General features: G+C 65.3%; 3 protein-coding genes across 3 annotated transcripts; 2 read left to right on the top strand and 1 right to left on the bottom strand.

Annotated features, from left to right (window-relative positions):
- Positions 1-920: 920 nt before the first annotated feature.
- On the top strand, positions 921-3,574 carry TM6SF2 (transmembrane 6 superfamily member 2; the record flags this gene model as incomplete). The annotated part of the gene is made up of 10 exons (XM_080359379.1): positions 921-1,012; positions 1,401-1,507; positions 1,621-1,718; positions 1,922-2,025; positions 2,146-2,228; positions 2,312-2,436; positions 2,533-2,634; positions 2,741-2,833; positions 2,908-3,027; positions 3,374-3,574. The coding sequence occupies 10 exons, from the start codon at positions 921-923 to the stop codon at positions 3,572-3,574; spliced, it is 1,125 nt and encodes a 374-aa protein (XP_080215505.1).
- Positions 3,575-5,455: 1,881 nt separating this feature from the next.
- Positions 5,456-8,326, top strand: HAPLN4 (hyaluronan and proteoglycan link protein 4; the record flags this gene model as incomplete). Its single annotated transcript, XM_080359347.1, has 4 exons — positions 5,456-5,573; positions 5,891-6,253; positions 7,041-7,343; positions 7,989-8,326. 4 exons carry the CDS (start codon positions 5,456-5,458, stop codon positions 8,324-8,326), a joined length of 1,122 nt encoding a protein of 373 aa, XP_080215473.1.
- Positions 8,327-10,604: 2,278 nt separating this feature from the next.
- Positions 10,605-18,560, bottom strand: NCAN (neurocan; the record flags this gene model as incomplete). The annotated part of the gene is made up of 15 exons (XM_080359317.1): positions 10,605-10,795; positions 10,906-11,088; positions 11,623-11,767; positions 11,849-11,931; positions 12,031-12,189; positions 12,341-12,454; positions 12,677-12,793; positions 13,043-14,140; positions 14,226-14,376; positions 14,554-15,212; positions 15,545-15,838; positions 16,220-16,347; positions 16,424-16,598; positions 17,204-17,605; positions 18,488-18,560. The coding sequence occupies 15 exons, from the start codon at positions 18,558-18,560 to the stop codon at positions 10,605-10,607; spliced, it is 3,972 nt and encodes a 1,323-aa protein (XP_080215443.1).
- Positions 18,561-18,888: the final 328 nt, after the last annotated feature.

The raw sequence follows: 18,888 nt of genomic DNA, 5'->3' as shown, positions 1-18,888 counted from the left end.
GTTGGGTTTTTCAAGCTCATCTGGCACTGCAGCGATCTCTGTGCGTGTTGTTGTTGTTGTGCTGGCAAGAGTTGGTTTATTCCTTCATTTCAACACAGGCCTTGGTCTTCCTCAGCCCGTTCTCTTGCTGAGTCTCTGTCACCCGGTGCTGTGCTCTGGTTTTATGGTGTTGTGCGCTGTTCCCCGTGCAGGCTCCATCATCCGGAGCAAAGTGCAGGGCGGCCCATTCAGCCCCCGGACTCTGAAGCAAGAGGGCAAAAGAGTGACACAGTGGCATGTTTGTGACGGCTCGCGAGGAAGGGAAAGGTTGGGGGGCTGCGCAGTCAAATCATCGAATCCTTTAGGTTGGAAAAGACCTTTAAGATCGTTGTCCACCACTAAATCATATCCCTAAGTATCGTGGAAGTCCTGGATCACCGAGGCTGGTCTCTGCGTGGGCTGGTGGGGAGGAAAACGCTCGTGTTTGAGCAAAGTGGGTGAGAGGAGGAGATCAGGGTGAGCTGGGCTCCCAGCTGGGTGCAGAGACCTCAGAGCTCCTTTCTCCGCGCCATTCAATTCGTTATTAAAGGCAGGGATGAAGCGTTGGCTTTCATGTGCTTTGCTCCTTCTCTCTTCCCCTCGCAGATCTGAAGAGGTGTATCCTCTCGGCTCTTCTAACTACTTAAGGTTTCCAGAACGAATTTAAAGAGGAAATATAAAAATAACCCAGTCCCTGAGCTTTCCAAGCCTCTTCTGGAGTGGTTTAATCCTTCCCTGTGGCTCTTAGTGCTGTTGCTCATCGCAGCCCCTTGTATGGAGATGATGTTTGGCTGCTCCCTGGGCCCCCCCGGCTCCCTCCTGGGCGGTTCTGGCGCTTTAAGGGCGCTGCCCGTTCACCGGCAGTGGGGCCAAAGTCCATGGGCTCCGGTGCGGGGCCGGGGATGCAGCTCCCGGCCGTGCCGGGCGCCCTCGCCCCTTCCCTCCTCGCCATCCCCGTGGCCTTCGGCATCAATGGTGCGACCGCCCTGGCAGAGTGAGTTTGGGGACGGGATCTGGGACTGGGACACGGCTCTGGGGTTGGAATGTGCCTCTGGTGTTGGGACACGGCTCTGGGACACAGCTCTGGGGTTGGGACGTGGGGCTGGGACACAGCTCTGATGTTGGGACATGGGGCTTGGGTTGGGACATAGCTCTGGGACACAGCTCTGGGGTTGGAACATGGGGCTGGGACACGGCTCTGACGTTGGGACACGGCTCTGGGGTTGGGACGTAACTCTGGGACATAGCTCTGGGCCATTCTCCTTTGGTGGAGACCTGTCAAAGTCACGAGGGGCAAAGGGTGTTTTACCTGGATCAGGGGAAATGGGGGTTCACCCTCCAGCTGTGCCTGGGGTGTTTGAGCCTGTCCCGCTGTCCCGCAGCAGCCCGCTGGCGCTGATGCTGACAGGAGTGCTGGTGCTCATCGGTCTCTGCTCCATCATCATCTTCTTAAGTGGAGGGAACCACTTCCAGGACCCCCTTTTCTGTGGTGAGTACCCCCCGAGGTGTGGGGATTGATCCCAGGCTGGAGCAGGGAGTGGAGAGCTGGGATTTGGGAGGGGAGCCATGGGACCCCGACCGAGCCGGCTCACTCTGCCGCAGTGTTCGTGGTGTTCTCCTTCACCTCCATCGCCGACTTGATCATCTCACTGGAGGAGGATGGCTTCATTTCTGGCTTCATGGAGATCTACGTCCGAGAGGTACCATCTCACTCCCCTGGGCTCCCGCACACCCCGGCCATGCAACCGGCAGCACCGCGCACCCGGGTCAAGCACCAAAGCTGCTCCTGCTGCAGAGGGACCGTGCACGGGGCAGCCCCAGTTCCTGGGGCATCGTCTGGGGAGGGGGTGTGGGAAAGCAATTGCCCCCACCCCAAATGATCCTCCGTCCTCTGGCCGGGCAGGGCGAGCCCTACCTGCGCACGGCTCACGGCATCATGATCTGTTACTGGGACGGCATCGTCCACTACGGGCTCTACCTCGCCATGATCGCAGCCATCGGGCAGAGGTGAGTGGGGATGGCTGTGGGGAGAGCTCAGAGGGTTTTGTGGGGGTGTAATGGTCCCAAAATTTGTGTGGAGGGGAGCTCTGAGCCTGGCGGAGGTGTCTGATCCCGATGTCTCTGCAGAAAGAGCTACAGGAACCTGGGTCTCTTCTGGCTGGGCTCGCTGATGATGAGCATCGTTGTCTTCCTGCTTGGGAACCTGATCGGTACGGGGATGCCGAGGAGGGCTGCGCATCCTGATCCCTCTGGTGGGTTTGCTCTGTGCCAACCCCATCTTCTCCTTCCCCAGGGAAATACAGCTCCGAGCTCAGCCCGTCCTTCCTGCTCAACCTGCCCTACATCCTCATCCCCGGCTGGGCTGGGCTGCGGCTGTTCCAGCAGCCCCGGGACCTGCCGACCCTCAGCCCCGACAAGGTGAGCTGGGGCAGGGGCTCTGCAGGAGCCTGATCTCCATCCCCGGGCTGGACCAGATGGTGCGGAGACGAAAAGGTGGAGTTTTCTCTCTCCCAGGTTGCAGAGGAGCAACGCAAGCGCCTGTACCAGCGGCCGCAGGACGTGGGGCTGGTCCTGCTCCTGCTCCTCACCGCCGCCTTCACCTTCTTTAGGGGGATGGTGAGTGCTGGGTCCCCACATGATGGTCCCGGAGGGGCTGCGGGGGTCCTGGGGAGGGTGCATCTGCCCCCCGTGCCCCCCTCCCCTCCGCTCTCCGCATCCCCAGGTGGTTTTGGACTGTCCCGCGGATTCCTGCTTCAATTACATCTACCAGCATGAGCCGTACCTGCGCGACCCTGTCGCCTACCCCAAAGTGCAGGTGAGTGGGGTCGAGGGGGGCTGATGCCCCCTGTGCTGCTGGGGACAGGGTGACCCTCTCCGTGTCCCCCACAGATGCTGATCTACATGTTCTACGTCCTCCCCTTCTTCTTCTTCTGCATCTACGGGCTGGTGCTGCCCGGCTGCTCCTGGCTGCCCGACTGGAGCCTGGTGTTTGCCGGCGCCGTGGCGCAGGTGAGAGCTGCCCCACCGTCCTGCCCTGGCTGTGGGGGACACGCTGGGACCCCGGTGCTGGGTTTCTGTCCCAAGTGGGGGACCAGGGCTGGGAGAACGAATCCGCGCCCGCAGCTGCATGTGGAGCAGTTCCCACCGCTGCTGCCCGATAATTACTTTGGCCTCAGTGGATCTTAATGGAGCCCGGGATGAATTTGACAGAAATAGGCTGGAGCGAGGTCTATAGATAGGATGGATGCGCCGGGTGTGCTCCTGCCAAACACCCTTTGGTGTCGGGTGGGCTGCACTGGGCCAGCCCATCACTGCCCGATCCCACCATGTCACCCCCTTCCCTGTGTCCCCCCAGGCGCAGTTCTCCCACCTGGGCTCCTCGCTGCATTCCCGCACGCCCTTCCCCTACCAGACCCCCGAAGATGTCTGGTGGAGCTTCCTCCTCACCAACGTCCTCTACGCGCTGGTTCCCCAGCTGCTGGCCCTGCGCTGCCTGCGCTGCCCGGCGTTCTTCCTGCCCGCCACTCCTGCCAGCCTGGGCAAGAAACGCCAGTGACGTGTCCTGCCTGTCCCAGGGGGCTGCTGCCTGTCCCCCCTCTGCAGCAATAGCCGGAGGAGGGACCTGGAGATGTCCCCAGGGATGCTCTGGTCCCCGCCACGGGGTGCACTAGGGGGACCGTGGGGTGCTCTGTGGGGGCATCACTGCAGCCCACGCTCGGGGGGTCCCGCTGGCAGGGGCTGTGGGAACCCAGATCCCCCTCCTGGCTGGTCCCTGGGGGCTGTGGGGAACTTGTCCCACCCCAGTGCTCCCCCTCACACTGGAAGGAGCAGGAGTGGGGACCGCGCCAGGGAAATAGTGTTTACAAAATAAAGGACAGAGGTTATGGCTTCTGAACCCGTGTCCACGCTCTGGCCGGGGATGTCACCCCATGCCGGGAGATGGAGCCCCACGCCGGCCCCATCATCATCACCCACCGGCGTGTGGGGGAGGCGGGGGCGCCTGCTGCCTGGGACGGGCAGGGAGGAGGGGGCCCGGGCAGGGGTGACCCTGCGTGGCCTGGGGTGCCCACAGATTGGGGTGCACAGGGGTGGGGGTGCACATGGGTGTGGGGGTGCTGGTGGAGGTTCGGGGCTGGCAGGGGGTTTACCGGATAAAACTCCTTTAACCCCACGGGTTCCCCGCCCGCAGCCCGGGCCGGGAGGGGTACCGTGGGTACCGGGGGCCGGTACCGGGCGGGCCGGTGACCTTGGCAAACCGGCGGCCCTGCGCAGCGCCAGGAGCCGGGGCAGGGCCGGGCCGAGCTCCCGGTGCCGCCCCCTGCGCGGAGCCGCACCGGCAGCACCGGCGGCACCGGGAGCGCTCCTGCGGCCGGACCCCCCCCCGCCGGCAGGTGCCGGCGCCCGCGGAGACACGGTGAGTGCGGAGCGATGCGGCGGCGGCTCCGCTCGCTGCGGTGCGGCCGAGGGGAGCCCGGACGGGACCCCCGGTACTGGCAGCCCGGGCGGGGGCTGCTCCCGGTGGGGCGGGAGGGGGACGGTGGTGGCCGGGCCGGTTCCCCCCTCCCCGCGCTGCGCCGCCCGTTCCCGGGCACCGGAGTCCCGCAGCCCCGGGGCTGCCGCCGCAGTGTCCCGCACTGCAACACCGCGCCGGCCCCGCTCCCCCTGCCCCGAGCGGGTACCGGGACTCTTGGGGGGGCTTCCCGCCCTCCGACCGGGCACCGGGACCCCCGGGGGGGGCTGCTCCGCTCCCCCTGCCCCACCACCGGCAACCGGGACCCTAGTGGGGTCTTCCCGTCCTCCGACCGGGCACCGGGACCCCCGGGGATGTTGCCCCCTTTTCTTTCCCAGCACCGGTTACCGAGACACCCGAGGGGGCTGCCCTGCTCCCCTCCCCCCCAACCGGGCACCGGGACCCCCGGGGGGGGCTTCCTGCCCTCCAACCGGGCACCGGGATCCCCGCGGGGGCTGCTCTGCTCCCCTTGCCCCACAGCTGAGCCCCGGCTCCCCTTCCCCAGCCCCACGGGGGGTTCATTCCCACTGCGGGGGGCACACACACCCGGTCTGCCCGGCCTGGGCTCCGGGGCATCCCCAAGAACACGGGGCTCAGCCCCAGCCCGCGGTGGGGGGGATCACAGCTCCCCAGGGAGCTGGGGGGCTCTGGGACACGTTCCTCTTGGATGTCCCCAGGGAAGGGGGGACAAGAGCGGAGGGCTCGGGGGGGCTCTAGCCGGTACAGCCCCCTCCCACGCCATCAGTTCAGTTTCCAGATGTGCCAGTGCTGCCATAAATAACTCACGAGATCCGGCGCGGCTGCCATGAAATATTCATCCCGGCTGTAACCGAGCGGGTGAAGCCGAGTTCAGCGCTGGCCAAGGGTCCCAGCGGGCGGGGGCTGCTCAGTGCGGGGAGACAATGAGCGTCTCTGCTGTCCCCTCAGATGCGTCCCCAAGGCCCCTGGGCCGCCGGCTCAGCAGCTCTGCTGCTCCTTGTCGCTGTCCTCGCCGCCGACGCGCTGCTCAGCTCCCGCGGACGCAAGAAAGTGGTGCATGTCATGGGTGAGTGGGGACGGGGGTCCGTGATGGGGGGCTGAGCTGGATCCCTGGGTCGGGATGTCCCACAGCCATTGGGCTGTTGGCTTTAATATCTGCTAATGCATAGTTAGTGTCTTTGGGGCATCCATTGTGTCCCCCCTGTCCTGGCAAGGAGCTGCCCAACCCTCCTGGGGGTTTGCAAAGCCCCAAAAGAAGGAAATTCCTCCAAAAGTCATCTCCCCAGCGCGCCTTGTCCCTGCTGCGCGTCCTGCCCACATGCCAGCTCTGCCTGGGCTGGAGGCAGAGGACAGGGACCCCCGTGAGCTTCATGTCCCTTGCAGAGGGTGACAGTGGGGCCGTGGTGGTGCAAACGGCCCCGGGGAAGGTGGTGACGCACCGCGGCGGCACCATCATCCTGCCCTGTCGCTATCACTACGACGTGTCCGCCCACGACCCGGCTGAGATCCGCCTCAAGTGGACCAAGGTGACGGAGCCGATGGCCTTCGTGGATGTGTTCGTGGCGCTGGGGAAGGCGCGGCGGGCGTTCGGCAGCTACCGCGGCCGCACGGCGCTGCAGGAGGACGGCGTCGGCGATGCCTCGCTCATCATCCGCAATGTCACCCTGCAAGACTATGGCCGCTACGAGTGCGAGGTCACCAACGAGCTGGAGGATGACACCGGCATGGTCAAGCTGGACCTCGAAGGTAGTGATGCAGAGGGATGGGGACAGGGAACAACTCTGGGTGTCCCTGTGTCCCACGCGGGATGGCCAGGACGTGGTTCCCGATGCCACGTCCCTGCGTTGGGCTCGGTCCCATTTTTACGGCCAGTTGTTTTTCCTGGCGTGTGCCGTGGTTTATTGCCGCTGTTATTGGCTTTTATTGTTGCTCCAGGTTTACGGGCTGGCAGCTAATAAACACTGGAGATAGATAGCAGGACGGCCTCGTAAAGCACCGGGGGGACCGGGACGCGGCAGCGGCGCTGGTGCCACACGCAGCTCCAAACCCGCCAGGCCAGGCTGCTGCAGTTGGCCATGCTGGGAAAGGGGGAAAAGGGGGAAACCCTTTTTTGGGGGTTCAGTGGGCACAGCAGCACTGGGAAATTGGGGGATTGGACTAGATGATCTTTTAAGGTCCCTTCCAATCCCAAACATGCTGTGATACTGGGAAAGGATCGCTCTGGCAACACCAGTGCTCACTGAAAGCCCCACATGGGCACCACCAATGTCCCCACGGCCCAGAGCAGCAGCTCCTGGAGCCTGGGGGTGCCACGGGGGTCCCCACAGCCACAGGGTGGGGGGACTTTGACATTCCTGAGCAAACCCTGGAGCACCCAAACTCCTGGAGCTGAGCTGCCAGCGGCTCATCTCCACTGTGCTCTGCAGCTACCCCCGTTCCCCTATGCACGCACAATGTCTGTTGGGTGCAGCTGCAGAATAAGGTGGGGGAGACCCCTTCGCGCACCCCAACCGTCCTCTCCATCCCCTCCCAGGCGTGATCTTCCCCTACCACCCCCGCCTGGGTCGCTACACCCTGAACTTCCACGAGGCGCAGCAGGCGTGCCTGGAGCAGGACGGCATCCTGGCCTCGCACGACCAGCTGCACCAGGCCTGGCTGGAGGGGATGGATTGGTGCAACGCGGGCTGGCTGCAGGACGGCTCGGTGCAGTACCCCATCTCCCGCCCGCGCGAGGAGTGCGGCCGCAAGGACACCCCCGTGGGCGTCCGCAACTACGGCTACCGGCACAAGGAGAGCGAGCACTACGACGCCTTCTGCTTCACCTCCAACCTCAACGGTAACGGTTTGGGGGAAACTGAGGCACGGAGCACGCAGCTCCCCGTTTTGGCTGGGCGGGGTGTGGGGGGGTTTCCCACAGTGGTCTGGGAAGGGCAGGATGTGGTTTCTTGTGACTTCCCTGGACACATCAAGAGGGGATTTGGTGCTGGGGACCAGGATCTGGCCCCATGACCCGGTTTTACTCGGTTTGGGCAGGAGGTAATTGCAGCAGCGAAGGGCCCGGGTGATGGATGAGGCCGGGGCCACACAAGACAGATGGGAGCCAGGGAGGGCTCCTGGGCTCTGTAAATTCCTCCCGGCTGGCAGGGCGGCGCGGGGGGGCTCTGCCGATGTTTATTTAATGGTGGCAGGCAGGATAAATAGTGGGTATAATCACCACGAGGAGCCATCACCACCATGCAGCCCCATAAATCTGCCTGTGCCGCTGCGCTGGCTCCTCAGAGCCCACCCAGTTGTGTCCTCCAGCACCTCCCAAAAAACATAAAGGTGGGGAGATATGTGGGGTTTGCACTGCTCAGCCCCATCTCTGCCCCATCCCACCCGCTGGGTACCGGTGCCATGCGGGATGCAGGATGCTACAGGGGGTCCTGGATGCTGCACCTGGCTCTCCAATCACCCTCGCTTTGTGCCCCCCATCCCCAAGGCAAAGTCTACTTCTTGAAGACGTACCGCAAGCTGAGCTACGCCGAGGCGGTGCAGGCCTGCAAGAACAACGGGGCGGCCGTGGCCAAGGTGGGGCAGCTCTACGCCGCCTGGAAGATCCAGCTGCTGGACCGCTGCGAGGCCGGCTGGCTGGAGGACGGCAGCATCCGCTACCCCATCGTCAACCCCCGCGCCCGCTGCGGGGGCCGCGAGCCCGGCGTGCGCAACCTGGGCTTCCCCGACAAGAAGTATAAGCTTTTTGGGGTTTATTGCTTTAAAAAAGCTGGTGAGGCTACTCCGGAGAAGGCGCTGGGTGGGGGGAACGCCAATCGGGTGTGAGGCTCCCTCCACGCTGGGAGCACCCCCAGATTTGGCTGGGGATTCCCGCTTTAGGTGTGGGGTTCCCCAGTGTCGCTGCCTTTGGGGACGCGGCAGCGTGGGGAGCTGCGGGCAGCCCCTGCGTTGGACTGGGAGAGGTGCCCACGCCGGCATCTGTGGGCAGAGCCCGGTGCCGCTTGGGGAAACTGAGGCAGCGGGAAGGGAAGGACCTCAGTAGCCTGGCTGGGGGCCCGCACTCGGGCCCAGGGCTGGCTCCCCAGCTTGTTGCTGTTATCGCTTATCAACCAGCATATTGCATGTGCTAACAGCCCCCCCAGAGCAAAGCTGGCTTGAGCCCCCTGTGTCCTCACCCTCCTACCCGGGGTCCCCAGCTCCGCACCGTCCCTGGGGCCACACGCAGCACTGAACCCCCACGGGAGATGCCACAAGCAACCGGCATCATGGGACCTGCCATGGGCTCCCTCCTTGTCCCCAAACCCCCACCTTGGTGCTGGGCAAGGACTGGGGGCATCAGGCTTGGCTTTGTGCAACATGGGCAGCCAGGGGGGCACCCGCAGCTCCTCCAGCACCTGCATGTACCCTTTTGCCGCCGGCCACCCCGCAGGTGCCGGGTGAACCGGGTGGCCTCTTGCTGTGATCCCGGGGCTGCGGCAGCTCCTCGGTGCTTGGCTTGGTGCAGAAGCAGCCGGTGTTGGGAGCAGGGAGGTGCTGGGGGGGCACCATCCCCTGCGCTCCCCCTCGGCTGAGCACCGGCTCGAGGCTTCGCGCAGCCCTGGCGCCCGCTGGACGTAGATGAAATAAAAGCTTCGGCTGCTTTTTGAGAGCTGAGCCGGGCTCTCGTGTCTCCTTCACTGGTGCCACCCTCGAGGGGCATTTTGGGTGCAAGGGGACCCCGGGCTGCCCTGCACCGTGTGCTGCCCCCCCTGCAGCTCTTCCGTGCCCCCTATTCCAAGCCCTGGGGTCCCTGTGCCTGGAGCTGGGCACACTTGGAGCATCCCAGCTGCAGCATCCACCAGCATCCCTGCGGGGTTATCGGGACCAGATCCAGGGCTGCAGCATCAGCAGAACCACCTCGGTGCTGGCAGTAACCGCGAACCACCACGGGGACAGCAGGACACGGATGGGGACCCCAGCGTTCCCCACTCCAAAGGGGGGTCAGGGCTTCCTCTGTGCCCAGTGCAGCTGAGCACAGTCCATCCATCACCTTTACTGATGATAATAACCAGCTGCTGCGATGTGACAGCACTTGGGAGGTGGCTGTGGGGACCACGGTTGCCAGCAGAGCCCCAGGCGGTGGCTGTCACAGGCTGATCAATAGTGGTCCCCAGCCAAGGGACCGTCCCCAGGCTCCCTGTGTCCCCCAAGCACAGGGGTCCCCAGGCTCCCCATGTCCCCTGTCCCCAGGAAAGCACAGGGATCCCCAGGCTCCCCATGTCCCCTGTCCCCAGGAAAGCACAAGGGTCCCCAGGCTCCCCCTGTCCCCAGGAAAGCACAGGGGTCCCCGGGCTCCCCGTGTCCCCAGGAAAGCACAGGGATCCCCAGGCTCCCCGTGTCCCCCGTCCCCAGGAAAGCACAGGGGTCCCCAGGCTCCCCGTGTCCCCTGTCCCCAGGAAAGCACAGGGTCGGGGCTGCTCAACTGTTAAAAAAATTTATTAAAATGTCCAGCAGTACAGAAAGGCAGAGTCAGAAATGGCACGGGGAGTGGGGGGGACAAGGGAGGGGGTCAGGACACGGCGGTCACGTCGCAAACAGCAGAGATCAGAAAGCGCCGTACGCACACACACACACACACGCCAACTCCGACGGGGACCCAACAATGAACGGGAAGGGGGAAGAAATAAACCAACCCAAAACCGGGCGGCAAGGGGGGACACCCGCCCTGGTGGCATCGTCCCCCCCCACGCCGCTCAGGATCCCTGTGGCGACTGCAAGGACACTGGGGCAGGGGGATGGAGGAGGCTGCTAAAAAACCAGAGGCACCCCGAGCCAACGAGACACGCCGCCCGAGGTGGGAGATGAGGGGGGCTGGCAGATTCACCCCCAAATTTGGGGAGGGGGCCAGAGCCCAGCCCAGGAACAGCCCTCGCGCAGGGATGGGGGGTCCCTGCGTGGGGTTGGGGGGCTCGGCCCCAGGGCAGGGGGGCTGAGCGTGGGGCATGCGGGGAGGGCTGGGGACGCACACGCAGCCGCCCCCGCCGGATCCTATTCCCTACGGGGCGAAAGCCAAAGGGGGGTTATAAAAGAGAAGGGTGGGTGGGTGGGAAAGGGGTGGGAAATGTCACCGCATCCCGTCGGGGACCCTTGTGCTTCCTCGTTCCCCGGCTCTAGAAGTAGTGGCCCTCGTCCATGCCGTGCAGGCGCAGGTGCGGGCGGTGTTTTCGCCGCTCCTTGCGGGGTTTGTGGTGGTGGTGGTGGCCGTGGGGGTGGCTGTGACGGTGGCGATGGTGACGCCGCGCTCGGTGCGACCGCCTGGCTAACGGGGGGGCAAGGGAGGGCACCCAGAGCGGGGTCAGGGACTGTGGCTCCTTAGATGAAGCCTTGACCCCCCCGCTTCCCGCAATCCCCCCGTTCCCACTAACGTTTTGTGCAGAGGATTTTGGGCCGGTCCCACTTGCCGGTGACGTGGCACTTGATGGTGGGGACGTGGCGCTGGGTGAAGCCCTCGTGGCACTGGTAGCGCACGCTGGAGTGGATGCTGTACTTCTCCTTCTTCTTCCCCACCACAAAAGCGTTTGTCACCTCCGGGGGGGGCCCGCACAGCACTGGGGAGGGGGACAAACCCCTGTCACCCCCCGCCAGGCACTGAGAGGGGACAAGGGCAAGGGGACACCCTGCCAATGCCAGCAGAGCGGCGGTGGTTGACTTTACAAGGGGCTCCTCCAGCGGTGAGGTGTTCCCCAGGATTTACTTCGTTAATTAATGGCCTTATCGGGGCGAGCGCATCGTTAAGATGCGGGAGGCGGGTGAGGGCTGCGCGCAACGAGCAGCTGGAGGTTAATCTAACTTTCAAGATAAGGAATGAGAACTTAATAGTTTTAATGGTGGCAAATTAAACAAATTAAAGTGGAGAGGGAAGAATTGATTGTGGGAGGAAAACAAAAAGGGAAAAACGGAGATTAAGGGCAACTGGTGGAGATTTGTGGGATGAGGGGCTGGGAGAGGGTTCTGAGGATGAGGAGGTGCCTGAGGATGAGGGATAGGGATGGAGACACGGGGAGCTGTGGGATGGGGACGCTGGGGGATGCAGGATGGGGGTCGTGGGGGCTGTGGGATGGGGACATGGGGGCAGATGGTACCTGTGCCTTTCTTGCAGATGTAGGGCAGGTTGTAGTTGCAGGGCACGTCGTTCCACTTGCCGATCTCGTGGGACACCAGCACCACGCAGTCCTCGCCGCCCGCAAAGAAGTTGTCGGGTTGGTTCTCCCGCCAGTTCTCGTATTGCTGGTGGGACACGAGGGGGTGAGACACCCTGTGCGCCCCCCCCACACCTCGAGCCCCGCACTGCACCCTCAAGGCTCTCACCAAGCCGGTGTTGTCGGTCCACTGGAAATCCTGCTCCACGATCCGGTCATTGAGCCCAATCCAGGTGTTTTCATGCCCAAAACCTATGGAGAGAAGCACCCACGGCTCGCACGGGGAAGGCGAGGAGCACCCAAGGGTGCTGATGCTTGGGGAGCTGGGGGGACGGGGTGTCGCGGCCGCACCGTTGATGAAGCCGTGCTCCTCCGGCGAGTGGATGCTGGTGAGGTGGCCGGCGCGGCGCCGGCAATCCCGCTCCGCGTCCTCCCAGGAGCGCCGGCGGGCAAAGTAGCGGTAACAGTGGCCTTGGAACTTGTGCCAGTTGTGGTCGCAGCCCTCGGTGTCTGCGGGGATGTGGGGACGCTGAGGGGTCCCCAGCGCCCGCGGCTCCTGTGTCCCCTCCCCAGCTTGTCCCCAAAGGGACAGCAGCTGGGCGGTGTCCCCACGGGGGTCTCAGCCGGGGATGGGGGGACATCGGGGGTCTGTGTTCCCCACCTTTCTCGCAGCGGCTGCCGCCGTAGCTGGGCAGGCAGAGGCACACGAAGGCGTTGACCTCGTCGATGCAGGTGCCGCCGTTCTGGCAGGGGCTGGACAGACAGTCGTCGATGTCTGCGGGGGACACGCCGGGAGCTGCGGGGGTGCGGGGACCCCCCCGCCACCACCTCCACCCCCCAGCCCACCGTCCCCTCCACAGTGAGCAAGGGTGGGGGGACGGAGCAAGATTTAGACCCACAGCCCCATTCTCTCTGTGCCAGGGGTGGGGATGCTCAGGGCCCGATCCTGCCCTGGCACGGGGGGTGTCCCGGCATGGGGGGGGCTCCGGGCACTCACCGATCTCGCAGTTCTCCCCGGTGAAGCCCGGGACGCAGCTGCAGCCGCAGACGGTGCCGTTGGCGCGGGAGGTCCCGCCGTGCAGGCACGGGTTGGTCTGGCAGGGGTCGGTGGGGTCTATGGGGGGGACAGGAGCCCTGAGATGGGGTTGGGGGAGCACAGGGGACACCCACCCCCATCCCCATCGGGACCCAGCGCCTGGCCCTGCCCCAGTGCTGCCGCACGTTAACCGCGAGGCCTTTTCCCCTGGCCAGGACCCCCTGGGGGGGTCAACCTCCAAGTCCTCCACCCCCCAGCCCTGTCCCCAGTGTCCCCCCTGCCCCATAACCCTGTCCCCGACACCCTGACCCCCCGCGCCGTGCTCACCGTGCTGGCTGCCGTTCTTGGGGCTCCCCCACGCCAGCAGCTCCTCGCCGCTCCCGCTGTCCACATCCAGCAGCGGGGACCCCCCCGGCCCCCCCAGCTCCACCACCATGGAGGGCTCAAAGAGTGGCCCCGCGCTCGGGGACTCGGGGGTCTCAAGCACCCACGGGTGGGGGGCAGTAGGTGACAGCCAGGGGCTGAGGGTGGCTGAGCTGGGGGGGGTGGGGGGCTCTTCTGCCTTCATCTCCCCAGAGGCATCACCATCCTCGTCCCCAGGGGCTGTGGGTGTATTGCTGGGGACACGCGGTGGGCTGGGGGGGGCCAGGAGATGTTCTGCTCCCCCCAGCTCCGGTGTAGGGCGGCTGGGGGGCTGTGGGGCCACGGGAGCGAAGCCTGTGGACCCCTCCTCAGCCACCGGCTCCAGCATCTCCACTGGCTGCTCGGTGACAGCCTGGGGGGGCACCTCACCAGCTGTGTGGGGAGGCGAAGGCGAGGGGACATCTTGTGCTGGGGGGGACATGGCTGAGCCCCTCCCGGCGCCCCCATCCCCGGGCAGCTGCTCATGGCTGGGCTCATGGGGGGCTGTAGGGTTCAGCCCCATCTGGGGCTGGGGAGCAGCTGCCCCCGTGGGGCTGGGGGAGGTGGGGACCCCCACGGAGGGGACAGGTGGGTGGAAAAATGTCACCGCTTTCCTCTGCCTCTCCAATGAGCCATCGCCCGGGGCCCCGCTGCTGCCGTCACCGTCACCGCGGGGCTGCAGGGACATCATGGGGCCCTCGGCCACCAGTGGGGCTGGGGGCAGGGGCGGCCGCGCAGGGATGGAGCCACCATCCTCCTGGGAGGGGGTGTCCCCGGAGAAGTCCTCAATGGCATCAGTGGGTGGCTGGGGGGAGTCCCCGCGGGCGCTGGGGACACGGGGCTGAGCCCCGGCTGTGGTGACATCCCAGTGGCCGAGAGCCGCGGGGGCAGGCGAGGATGGGGACAGCAGAAGGGGTGTCTGTGGGGGCCCCCCAGGATGGCGGGGGGCTGTGCGGGGGCTCCACCGCGGTGAATCCTTCTGTGGTGACGGCAACACCGGGGTGGTGGCCGGTGCCATCAGCTCTGCAAGAGAGGGCACAGTCAAGGGGTCCCCAAGCGACCACCCCCCCCGCTAGAATCCCCCAAACCACTTTTGGGCATCACTTACCGAGGCCGATCTCCTCCTCCACCGCATTGGAGGGCAGGTAGGCTCCCCCCGGCCAGGGGCTCTCGGTGCTGGGGATGCTCCATGTCTCCACCGCATTGGCCGCAGCCCCTGTCACCTCCAGCGCCAGGACGGGGGCCTGGGTGACTGTCCCCAGCAGGTCCTCAGCCACCATGGGGTCCCCAGTGATCACTGTGGGGTCCCCAGCTGCCACCGTGGGGTCTGCAGTCACCACAGGGTCCACAGCTGCCACTGTGGGGTCCTCAGCCACCATGGGGTCCCCAGTCATCACCATGGGGTTCCCAGCTGCCACCGTGGGGTCTGCAGTCACCATGGGGTCCCCAGCTGCCACAGTGTCCCCAGCTGCCACCGCGGGGTCCCGGCTCTGCTGCTGCAGCTGGAAGTAGCGTCCATTCAGCCCGGCATAGCTGCTGCGCCTCGGGGTGCGGGTGCTGGCTGACGGGGTGCTGGGGGTCCCTGCTGCCATGCCAGGGACTGTCCCCAGCCCCGCTGAGGCGGTGACACGCTCCTGGGCTGGGCTTTGGGATTGCGGCACTGCCGGGGGCTCCTCGGGGTCTTCTCGCCCCGTTGGTGCTGGGCTGGCACTGGATGGATCCCGCCAGGAGCTCAGTGGCACCTGGTCAACCGCATTGAGAGCTTCATCCTCGCGGGGCCACGCTGGTGAGGAGCCCGTGGGGAGGGACAGGGACAGGGACGTGCCGCCAGCCACCGGCACCCGCGACGGCGCAGTGCCAGGGAGGTCACCGCGCTGCGCCGTGGGGCTGCTGCTCGCCGGCCGCAGCTGCTCATCCTCATCCTCGCCCGGCCCCAGGAGCCCGGGTTGTGGCAGGAGCCCGGAGCGGTCACGCTGGGTGTCCCCCGACGTGCCCAGGTCCTCGCCGTGCTCCACCAGCACGTTGTCACTGCCCAGCGGGTCGGGTGCGGGTGGCACCGGCTCCTCTGGCTCCCGCTGCCCTGCGGCCACGTGCGCTGCGGCGACACCACGAGCATCAGCCGTGCTGGCGGCCGTGGGACCAAGGGACAGGACAGGGACTTGGGGCACAAATAGGGACCCGCATTTCCTCTTGGAGCTCAGTACCCAGCACCACATTCCCCAGGCTCGCACTGTGCCGGGGTGATGCATGGAGCTCGGCCCCCTCCCAACACACCCTCTCCTCATTTATCTCATTAATTCCCCAATTAAATATTCATCTGCAGCAATTTTCCTGGCCGTGCCCACCAGTTCCCAAGGGAAGAAGGGCCAGGGGCTGGTGGGGGATCTGGGCTGGGACACAGCGCCGGCACCACAGCCGGTCCCTTACCTTTGTAGCAGTAGGCGTCGAATTTGGAGGCGGCGGAGGGGAAACCGGTGCGGTTGGGGAACTGGTAGAGGGTCCTGACACCAGAGGCTTCACCGCCACATTTCCTGCGCGGGAGCCTGATGGGGTAGCGGACGCTGCCGTCGGCCAGCCAGCCCGGGTCACACTGGTCCAGGCCATCGCGCCACGCCAGGTAGAGCTGCCCCGTGGTGGCTAACGAAGCCCCCTGGCTCCGGCAGTGCCGCCGGGCCCCCTGCCAGGTGAACCGTCCCGGCACCGCGGCATAGAACACCATCCCTGCAAGACAGCAGAGCCCGTTGGGGATGGAAAGCTGTGACAATCCTGGCGCTTGTTCCTGGGGAGCAGAGCCCGACCCCCCCTGGCTCCAAGCTCCTTTCAAGCAGTTCAGAGATCAGGTCTCCCCTCAGCTCCTGTTCTCCAGCTGAACCCCCAGGTCCCTCAGCCGCTCCCATCACACTTGTGCTCCAGCCCCTCGCCAGCTCCGTTCCCTTCTCCCACCTCGCTCCAGCACCTCAAGCTCTTCTTTGGTGTGAATGGAGCTGCCCGCGCTCCCGGCCACAGCCACCTCCCTGCAGCGATGTCCCCTGCTCCCCCGCGATGTCCCCTGCGCCCGCCCGCCCGGCCCGGCGCGCACCCAGCCATCGCGGCACCGCTTGCCTCGCAGCTCCCGGGCGTAGCAGTAAACATCGTACTGTTCCCCGGGCTCCCTTCGGCCATAGCTGCGGACACCGGGGAGGCTGTTGCGGTCTCCGTAGCAGCCGGGCCGCGAGAGCGTGATGGGGTACCTGCGGAGAGGGGCACGGGGGGCTCTCAGCACCGCGCTGAGCCATGCCCGGCCGGCAGCCCGTGCCGCACACCCACCGCACGGTCTGGTCGGCCAGCCAGCCAGCGTCGCAGTTGTCGTAGCCGTCCTCGAAGGCGGCCTGGAGGTGCTGGGGTGAAGCGATGACGGCAGAGTTGTCCAGGCAGGTGCGGCGGGCAGCGGGGAAGGTCAGGGCGTAGCGCTCGCCCGCCGGGCGGTAGTGGAAGACGACGCCTGGAAGGGCAGCAGATGGCACGGCTGGCACAGGGACTGCACAGCTTGAAGAAGGTGCGGGGCTTGCATGGGGTCTAGGGAGTGCAGGGCTTGCATGGGGTGCATGAAGTACGTGGGGTGTGCAGCCTGCATGGGTTGCATGGTTCACACTGTGTGCACAGCTTGCACAGCTTGTATAGGGTGCACAAGATACATGGGGTGCATGGAGTGCATAAGGTGCACAGGGTGCACAGAGTGCATGAAGTACACGGGGTGCATGGCTTGCACGGGATGTGTGGCTTGCACGGGGTGCACAAGGAGCACGGGGTATGCAGCTCACGTGGCTTGTACAGGCTGCACAAGATACATGGGGTGCATGGAGTGCATAAGGTGCACAGGGTGCACAGAGTGCATGAAGTACACGGGGTGCATGGCTTGCACGGGGTGCACAAGGCGCACGGAGTATGCAGCTCACGTGGCTTGTACAGGCTGCACTAGGTGCATGGAGTGCACACCTTGCACAGGGTGCACAGCACGGACAAGGCGCACACCCGCCAAGGGCACTCCCACTGCCATACCCGCGACACCCCCGCAGCTCTCCCAGCCTTGCCACCCGCCCGGCTCACCCGTCACCTCCAGCGGCAGCAGGTCCTGCTCATCGTCGATGCCGGCCACCACCTCGCAGCGGTACAGCCCACCGTCGCTGGCACGGGCGCTGCGCAGCAGCAGCGTGGCATTGGCGCGGTCGCGGGGGTAACCGGGCAGCAATACCCGCCCCTCATAGGCTTTCACCACCTTCACCACGTTGTCCTTGGCCACCAGGATGGGGACGTCCTCCCTCTGGCCGGTGGCCGAGCGCACTTTGCTCCATTTGACGCGGGGAGGGTCGGGGGGCTCGTTGGGCCCCAGCGAGGCGGAGGGCTGGAGCAGGAAGAGGCAGGGGAGGGCCACGGGCTCCCCCAGCCCCACGCGCACAGCCCGGTGCTGCACCCGGTTGATGTGGATCACCTTCCCATCGTCCTGAGAGCCTGCAGGGAGAGGCGCCCAGATACCACGGGGATGGGCAGCAGGATGGCTGGGGGCATCGCAGGGGTTTGGGGGCTCTGGACAGAGCACCCCTGAGCCCTCCCCAAGGAAGACTATGAAGCAGGACAATGTGCAGCTTCCCCAGCCAGTGGCTGGAGAGCGACTTGACTGGTGAAATCTGCGCCTCCAGGGCTGAATCCCTGGAGCCCCCGACCCCCCCAGGATGCTACTGGGCTGCAGTCACTGCTCTGCACCCATGGGGACACCAGAACCCCCCTCCCCACCCACAGAGCTGGACCCTTAGCCAGTGCCTCAGTCCCACCCAACACCAGTGACACCAGTGGGAAATGCAGCCCCACACTGGGACAGCGATTGTGACCTTCTCCTCCTCCTCCCACACTAATCCAGTCCCAGCCCCCCAGCTCCGCAAATCCCCCAGCTCTCGGGAACTCTGGGGATGGCCACTAATCCCCGCCTGGCACCATCTCCCCCCAGCATCACACCCCAAGCCCTTTGGACACGCAAACCCCCTCCGTGCAGTGGGACAGCACAATGTCCCCACCCTGAGGGATGGGGAGGACAAGGGTTCTCCCGCTCAGGGACACAGCAAATCCCCGGGGGGCTCAGCTCTGCGGTGAGGAGGGGACCGGGGGTGTCACCAGTGGGATTAAGGATTTATGGTCAGCGGGGATCCCAGCACAGGGGGGACGTCCATGGTTGCCCGGGGGGCTTCTCCCTCACTAATCCCCCACAACCCAGGGCAGGGAGGGATGGGGGGGCGGGGCGGCTGCTTATTATTCACCCTGACTATTTATTATGGCTGATATAGTTCATTATTTGCTGCTGTTTACTGTTATGGACTAATTAGATCCGGCAGCACTTACCCAGGACGGCGATGGGGAGGAGGGAGAGCCCGAGCAGGAGCCAGCAGCCGGCATCCCCCATCACATGGACCATGCTTGACCTGCAATGGGAGCAGGGGGGTGGGATACTGCTGCTTTCCGCTCCTGGTGACACCTTCGGGCCATGAATCACCGTGGGGAGAGCAGGATTAGCCCCAAAATGCCACCAGCCTGGAGGGACTTTGGTGTCACCCTCAGTGTGGGGTTGGGATGGAGGACACTGTGCCACCCATTGAGCGTCTGAGCCCCCAGCACATCCCAATGTGTCACCTGCCACCAGCCACGGTAAGGGGCTTTTAAATCATAGGATTGTTTTGGTGGGAAAAGCCCCTTGAGCTCATAGAGTCCAACCATTACCCACCCCTGGCATCAACCCATGTCCC

Source organism: Nesoenas mayeri, assembly GCF_963082525.1.
Source record: "Nesoenas mayeri genome assembly, chromosome: 25".
NCBI classification, from domain to species: Eukaryota; Metazoa; Chordata; class Aves; order Columbiformes; family Columbidae; genus Nesoenas; species Nesoenas mayeri.
Note: the sequence above shows the minus strand (reverse complement) of the source record. Positions and strands in the feature narration are given on the sequence as shown.